Source organism: Sapajus apella, unplaced genomic scaffold (genome assembly GCF_009761245.1).
Source record: "Sapajus apella isolate SASKATOON/1434 unplaced genomic scaffold, GSC_monkey_1.0 scaffold82, whole genome shotgun sequence".
NCBI classification, from domain to species: Eukaryota; Metazoa; Chordata; class Mammalia; order Primates; family Cebidae; genus Sapajus; species Sapajus apella.
Genome location: NW_022437022.1, coordinates 57,242 through 64,964, shown reverse-complemented (window position 1 = coordinate 64,964; position 7,723 = coordinate 57,242). Strand labels below are relative to the sequence as shown.

General features: G+C 49.8%; 1 protein-coding gene across 2 annotated transcripts in view; it reads left to right on the top strand.

The window, feature by feature from the left end:
- The first annotated feature begins 1,758 nt into the window (after positions 1-1,758).
- CCR6 (C-C motif chemokine receptor 6) overlaps positions 1,759-7,723 on the top strand; it is a 31,938-nt gene continuing 25,973 nt past the window's right edge. Inside the window, exons 1-2 of one of the 2 annotated variants that reach the window (XM_032253103.1) lie at positions 1,759-2,018; positions 6,267-6,417. In XM_032253103.1, coding sequence (XP_032108994.1) covers positions 6,367-6,417 — 51 coding nt within the window. In that variant the 5' untranslated portion in view covers positions 1,759-2,018; positions 6,267-6,366. The remainder of the gene's footprint in view (positions 2,019-6,266; positions 6,418-7,723) is intronic. The other variant, XM_032253104.1, reaches the window with a different exon arrangement.

The following is a 7,723-nucleotide window of genomic DNA, read 5'->3' as shown; positions in this document are numbered from 1 at the left end:
GTGGCCCAGGTGTGCTAGTGGCTGCCTCAGTGTCTCAGGTCCGGATTCCTGTTAACTCTCCCTCCCACCCCAGACAGCGTTGAGTGAGCAACGTCCACTGACCGACTCAGACTCCCGGACCCACCCTTTGTGCTTCCCCTTTTGTCAAGCCTCACATCCAGTCTGTCAGCAAATCCTGTTGACTTTGTTTCCAGAATATTCTCCTCATATCTTACCTGGGTGGTCTTTCTAATTCGGCCTGAAATCCCTTGAATCCATTTTCAACACTGCTGCCAAAGTGATCTCCTTAGAATAGAAGTCAGATAATGTCACTCCGAAGTCCCAGGAGCATGGCGTCTCCCCTGGAGGAGGCAAAGTCACTAGAGTGGACTGTAGGCCCTGTGACCAGCCCCTCGCCATTGACTGCAGCTCCCACCCCTCCCCAGCTCACCTTGGCCTACTGAACTCCTTCCTTACTTTGAACATGTCAGACAGATTCTGCATCGAAGACTTCACCCAATGTGCTTTCCCTCCAGCTACACACGTGGCTCACTCCCTCCCCTCTTCCAAGGCTCTATTTAAATGCCACACTCCCAGTGAAACCTCCCGTTCACCCTCACTGAAATTGCAGCTACCTCAACAATCCCCATCCACTTCCCTGCTTGATTTTTCTGCATGGCATTGGCCAACTTCCATACTACGTATCTTTTCATTCATTTTTTTTTTATTACCTGTGTTCCATGACTAGAATGGAAACCCCATGAGGCCAAGACTCTTACCTGTTTTAGTCATGGCCGTATGCCTCCTGCCTGGACAGTGGCCAGCACGCAGTAGGCATCAGGAAGTGTTTGCTGGAGGAATCACTGCCCTGCGGTGTGGTACAAGAGGACATGGATGACCTAGGGCTTATTTCCCTAAGTCACTGCCCCTGGCTTACACATTCGTGGGAAGTTCCTCAATGCGTCTCTTTCCATCTACAAAATGAAGGCCACGATGTCCATTTTCCCCAAACTGTCAGTCAGGATTAAATGAAATACTAAACATGAAAAGTACTTTCTAAATTGTATTACACATGCATAAATTAACATTTAACAATGCTATTTATAACCATTTGAAAAAAGAAGGGGAGGGGTGGATGAACTAGAGCTGTAGGCTCACACGTCTATCCCTGCAGAAGCTGTTGGCGTTTACCATCAAGTGATAATACTGGACTTTTCTTGGGGAATTTGTAGCCTGCTTATGGTAGACCGAGGTGCAGAAGGTAGCCTACATTTCCCCTCAAATTACGAGGTTGTTCTCAAACTTAAGGCTAACAGTTGCCTTGGGAGTGTGGAAACACAGGGGTTTCTGTGTCCCCAAATCGGTCAAGTTGTGATATGTGGCCACAGATTGTAGACAATGGCTGAGAAAGCAACATGAGTACTGAGGGTGAAATTTCTCCTCTACGCTTGGGGTATGCCTTGTTTTGTAGCTGCCGCTGACCTGCCGTGGGATGTTGGTGAGAGGCTGATTCTCTGTTCACTGTGCCTTTCCTCATAAAGCATAGGTCATATGGCATTTTCAGGTTTTTAAAAATTCTCTTAAGAAAACTGTAGAGCCTTTTAGTGAACTTTACAATTATTCTAATTTAATTTGTAATTTCCAAGAAGAATCAAGAAATATTCCACAGATCAATAATTCTGAAACAAAGAAAAATTTACATCTGAAATTGAAATTACCGAGTGACCTAGTTACATCAGCCTGTCTTCCTTCCTCCACCCTATTTGTCTCCTTTCTGTGATCTGAAGTGTGCACTGAGGAATAAAATTTGTGGTGAGGGGGGCAGCCTGACACGCCGCCCAGCGTGCGGGGGAAGGAGGTGGCAGTGCCGCCAGAGGGGAGAGCTGGGCTGGGACTCCCGGGACTCCGTGGCAATCAGTAAGAGAGGGCCCTTGTGTATGTGCTGGTGAACAGAAATCTCAACCTTTTCAAAGTCTGACATTTAAGAGAAAAAACTCAGAGGCTGCTGGTTTGTGGAACAAAAAGCTCCTTCTTTATTGGTAAGGTTTTATTTTTTTTGTCTTGGAATTTAGAAAATATTGTATTTCTTTTGTCTCAATAACTGTTTTATGCTTTGGAGGTAAAAGAATGTTGCAAAAGTTTGTGTTATCAAGTCACCCTTGCGAATAGTTATTTATTTAGACTATTTTAGTAATGCCAAAAAGAGAGAAGAGATGCCAGTCTTTGCTGAGTCGGTATGTGCCATGCTCTAGTCCAGAGACTTCATACCTGTTGCTTTATGTAATTCTGAAGACAGTCCTGGCAGGTAGGTGTGGGGCTATTTTAAACAGTTAGGGAGGTAAAGTCACACAATCAGAAGATGGCCGTAGAGGGTTGGGATATAGATTTTTCTGATCCTAGTCTGTGTCCTTTCTCACAAAGACGTTCCGTCCTGTCTGCAGGCTGCTTTTGACTAGCACTTGAGAAAGAAGCATAGGGACACTTGCAAGCAGTCTAAGAGACCACAGCCACCTTTAAAGAGCTGTCATTTCCATGAGCCGTACCTGTAAGGAAGAAACACAGATCCCACAAATCAAAACAGAACTTGTCTCCCAAACTTAGGTTCTGAGCTCACCCTGGGGGCTGCAGCTGCTGCAGAACAAGGGGTGCTGGTGGGTCTAACGTGAACGAAGCTTGATGGAGGGGCTGGCTGTGCGGGGAGGTTGACGTCAAGGGTGAGGAGGGAAGGCCAGGAGGGAGGAAAGAGCCACAGGGTGCTGACGAAGCGGGGTAGGGGTGAGGTAAGAGGGACGCAGACAAGCCCAGAGCCGGCTTCATGGAAGGCACAGATGTGTCCCTGGATACACAGATGGGTCTGGGTCTGCTTCAAGAGAATTCTTTTTTATTTTTTTTGAGACGGAGTCTCACTCTGTGGCCAGGCTGGAGTGCAGTGGTGCTGTCTCGGCTTACTGCAACCTCCGCCTCCCAGGTTCAAGTGATTCTCTTGCCTCAGCCTCCCAGGTAGCCGGGACTGCAGGCGCCCGCCACCATGCCCAGCTAATTTTTTATTTTTAGTGGAGATGGGGTTTCACCATATTAGCCAGGGTGGTCTTAATCTCTTGATCTCGTGATCCCCTGCCTTGGCCTCCCAAAGTGCTGGGATTATAGGCGTGAGCCACCGTGCCTGGCCTCAAGAGAATTCTTGACACTACAATGCTTCAGAAGGAGTTCTAGTGATAGTATCGTCTCCCAAGTGAAAGTGATAAACAAGTGACAATCAGTTTCACTGCATTGTGAGTCAATGTATTTGTGTCATTTAACAATATTGTGACTCCATTTGTATGACAATCTCGGAGGCACTTGCTTTAATTTTGCATTGTGTCTTCACTAATTAATTATCTGAAACCTCTAAGCCCTGACTTACCTGGAGCTCTCTTATCTAATAATATCAACCTCTAAGGCAGCCTGAGAAAGAGGAAATGAACCCCAAGAGACTCTGGGCCAAAATAGATACAGCAAAGCCTGTACCCAAACCTGCTGTGTTTTCTCCCTGGGGAGGCCCTCAGGTGCATATTTGGATACATTGGCTCTAATTTTAGGTGCAGTCTTGATAAGGGGGGCTGTCTGGTTTCCCAGCCCAGAGCTTGTTGGAAGTGGCACATTCAGTGGGAATGGCAGCTACCGGAGTCAGGCACCCTGGAAGTGATAAGGAAAGGCAGACGGCCAGGTGCAGTCAAGAGGTGGGCTGGAAGAACCCCAAAACACAGAGAGGACGACTCAGTAGACCTCACATGGGACCATTTAATGCAGAAGTAGGTACTGTAGGTCCAAGCATTGGGAGGCTCTCAGTGTGGAATTTGGTGCACTGCTGCAGATGAGGAAGCGCACCTCCCCAGCGGCTCCACAAATGGGGGCCAGGAAGCTCTGGACAATGCCCAGCTTTCCTGGAGACAGCCAGAAACTTCATCACGTGTCTTAACAAAATTTTCACCCATCAGGTCCCAAGTTTTAAATGTTTGAAAGGATCAGTTGAAAGTTAATTCAGAATAGGCTTCCCTAAGACCAAACTGTTGATTGGACATTGCTTTGTTACTGAGTAAAGTACAGTAAACATCCAGCGAATCCTTCAGCGTTCAGAGGATGGAGCATCTATGCAAGACATCCATTCCTCTTTACTTCTTAAAGCACTTCTTTTGGGGGGTAGAATGAGAAGTTGAATAGATGAAGGAAGGGAAAACGGAACAAAGGCAGGAGAAGGGGCAGGGCAAAAAAGAGGTTCCAGGACAGAATACGCATGAGAGCTTATGAGCAGAGGCCGGCAGGGCAGGGTGTGGTGGGCTGGCCAGCCATGACCAGGGTCGGGCCAGGTCACACAACCGTGACAGATGCGGCTCTGGGCTCTGACAACAGCACCACAGCACACAGGATCAAGATGCAAAGCAGGGGCGCTCCGCAGCTGCGTGTGGGAGGTCCCTCCAGCAACTTCTGCCTCTCCCTCTTCACCCTCCCATGATCTGGCTCATGTCAAGAGGACTCCGTCCTCCCTGTACTGTCCCTACCTCCTGCCACACCAGCTGTCGGAGATCCTGGGCTGGTGGAGTTGGAGGTTTGACGGGTTATACATCAGGTGACTTAGCAGAGAAGGTCTAGCTTCTTCCTGCTCTCAGGTGGTCTTCTGAGCAGCAGTAGACCTCAAGAGGGGTTCGGAATCGTGGGAGTGCAGGCCCCAGCCTGGCCTACCCACTCAGAACCTGCATTTCAACCCCAAGGAGAGGCAGTTCATGAGCACAGTGCCCTTGGAAACCTTCCTCCAGGTGTAGGAAACCCCAGCCCAGAGGCATCAGTTCCTGTTTTGGAGGGGTGACTGCCATTGTGTGGCCTAAATTTCAACCCCCGGCACCGGGATAAGCAGGCCCCTTCTCCATTCACAGCCCCCTGGCCGGGCCTGCTGCGAGGGCCACTGAAACCAGCCTGTAACTCTGGCGTCACCGGGCACACGTCACCCTTTTTCATTTCTGTAGCAGTTTATAAGTCAGTGGGGCTGTTTCTGGCAGACAGAAATGGAAATGAGCGCCCTGAATCTGGGTCACCCTGCAGCCCCGTGAATCCCGGTGGTCCTGGCCCTTAGCCCTGCGTCCAATGAGAACCTGAGGCGAGGGTGTCTTCCCAGATGCTAGGGAGGAGGCTCTAGACACATTTCATTTGTGTGATTATCCAATGGCAAGATCATTTGATCGAGGGTCCCCAACCTAAAAAAGAATGTGTGGCTTTCAGATTTCTTTCTGGTAGACAAACAGATGTTTTAATAAATCGAAACATCAGCCTTGGGAGTGTAATTAAATGACTGTAATAAAATCAGTCATTCTCCTTTGGTGTTTTTATCAGCATGAGTCTTTTCAGGTTCTGTAATGAATCTGTCTCCTCCCACCTACGTGGCCAAGATGGTGGCAGGCTGGCGGGCGCTGTGCTGCCCGCTTCTCAGACCCCAGGTGGGGGTCCCACCCGTCCACCCTGCAGCTGGCCAGTGGATCAGAGAGTGCGCCAGCCAGACCCCAGTGCCTGGTGGCCTCTAGACGTTGTAGAAGGCTAGGGGAGGCTTTCTGTCATCCTCATTCTGTGAGCAGGCCTGTCCTTTCTAGCAAGGTCAATCATGCCTTTGTGGAATATGATTGTGAGATTTTTTAAGTAAGTCAGAGGAAGCCTGATTCCACCGGAAGTTGGTTTTAGAGCTGCTGAGAGTGATTTCATTCTTGGTTCAACAATGCCTCGTTCTCTACATTCCTGGTGTCTAAGCAGTGTGTTTGGTTAGCAGCCTAGTGTCTTCTTCCCATTTTCCATATCTGACTTGAAGCAAAATAGCGTTGTCCACTGTTCTGGAAACTGACACAGAAAGAATTGTGACTATGGCAGCACTCAGACACAGTTTATCTGGGAATATCTAGAAGGTAGTATTTTCCCAGCAGTGAAAATTAGTGATATCCAGAATAGTCACTATATGAGTCCTTTTGCTTTTCTTAGAAGTTCTGTTTCATTATGCAACCAACTCATTTTGTTATTAAGCAGAAGCACAAAGACAACTGTTAAACATGATGTTTTTATATTTCTACCTTCTTATACAACCCACCATGACTTTCATATCTCTTCTCTTACTTGTGTCACTTGTTCACTTTCATTGCTAAAATTTTGCAAAACTAAGGCTGTGTCTAGAATGTCATGGTCAGAGTTGGAAGATTAAACTTGAGACCTCAAAGAAAATTTTTCAAAGGGAGTGCTCTTTTGGAAAAGCTTCCATTTTCCTCCTCGTTCAGAGATCCACAGGCCTGTAAAGCAAGTGACTAGTGGTTACGTGGAATTCCTTTCTGAAGGTGAAGCTGCACCCGGCAGGCACACCAGCCGCTGTGAAAGGGCATGCTTGCGTCTCCTTTCCTGAAAAGCTCCAGCGTCCACCTGCCAGGAGAGGTAAGGAGAGAAAGAATCCGGAACTCCTATCTCTGTCTCTGGAGAACATTCCAGAGGTTGTGCTGGAGCCCAAGGGAGCGCTTTCTCTGAAGTCTGGAGAGTTCACAGACTAGTAGGCTTCCTTGCCCTTGCTCCCTTTTGGGAATTCTCTCTTTCCAGCAAGCTGATGCTTTCTGTTTTAGATTAAATTGACCTTTCTGGCTGGACACCCTTTCCTTCTGCACAGCAGGCAGCTGGGCCTTTCCCCGAGGCCCTCCTCTCAGCCCACAGCCTGGCAGGTCCCTGAAGGGGGGGAACACGTCCTGCCTCCTTCTAGCCTCCTCCTCCCACCTGCAGGGCTTCTGGCCCAGGTTTTCCTTCTGATACGACTGAGAGTAGAGCTGCTCTTTCTCCCTGCAGACACTCTTCACATCAGACGGCAGCTGCCCCCTCGGCCTCCTGCTCCACCCCACACCTGATTTTCGGTTGAAAAAGCCACCGTCTTCTTTCTCAGGTGTCTGGGCTTCCCACCTATGCCACCTGGAGCAAATGCACCCAGGGGCACTCTAACCATTGCAGCGGAGAAGAGCAACTGCCTCCCAGTCCCAGACGCCTGCACTTCCCTTAGCCCCAGTGTGGCTGCCTCCTCACTGTGCACAGCAGACATTGCTACTCCCCCAGAAGTCCCTGGAAAACTGGGAGGGTTGGCCCCTAATCCTGGAGTTCAACAGGAAGAGCCAGGAGGATAATGCTGCAGGAGAAGGTGGCCGTCCCATGGGTGACGGTTCCCTCCCTCCCGCTGTGGGTGGAGGGTGACTCCTGCCGTCCTGTGGGCGAAGGGCTGTCCATCACCGGGCACTGATTCCTCTGCACTTCCGGGCGGGTCCAGAGGGCTGAACACAACGCCTTCCTAGAAAACCAGAGTTGTGGGGGCTTAGGTGGAAAGCACTCGAGAATAATCCTGCATCTTCTTCACCACAGTCTCTTTATCCGGCCCCAAATAGTTCCAGCAACCCTCCCCACCACAGCACCCCATCCCTCCCACAGCACCCCATCCCTCCCACACTACCCCCATCCCTCCCACACAGCCACCCTATGCCTCCCACAACCCCTATTCCCCCGACACAGTTCCTTCATCCCCCTCACACAGTCCCCAACCCCCCACATAGTCCCCATCACCCCACACAGTCGCCATCCCGCCACATATTACCCTACCTCCCCACACAGTCCACTGTGCCCCCACACAGCCCCCTAGCCCCCACAACATCCCATACCCCCACTCACTCCCCATTCCCCGATAAAGTCCCCCATCCCTCCTCACACAGTC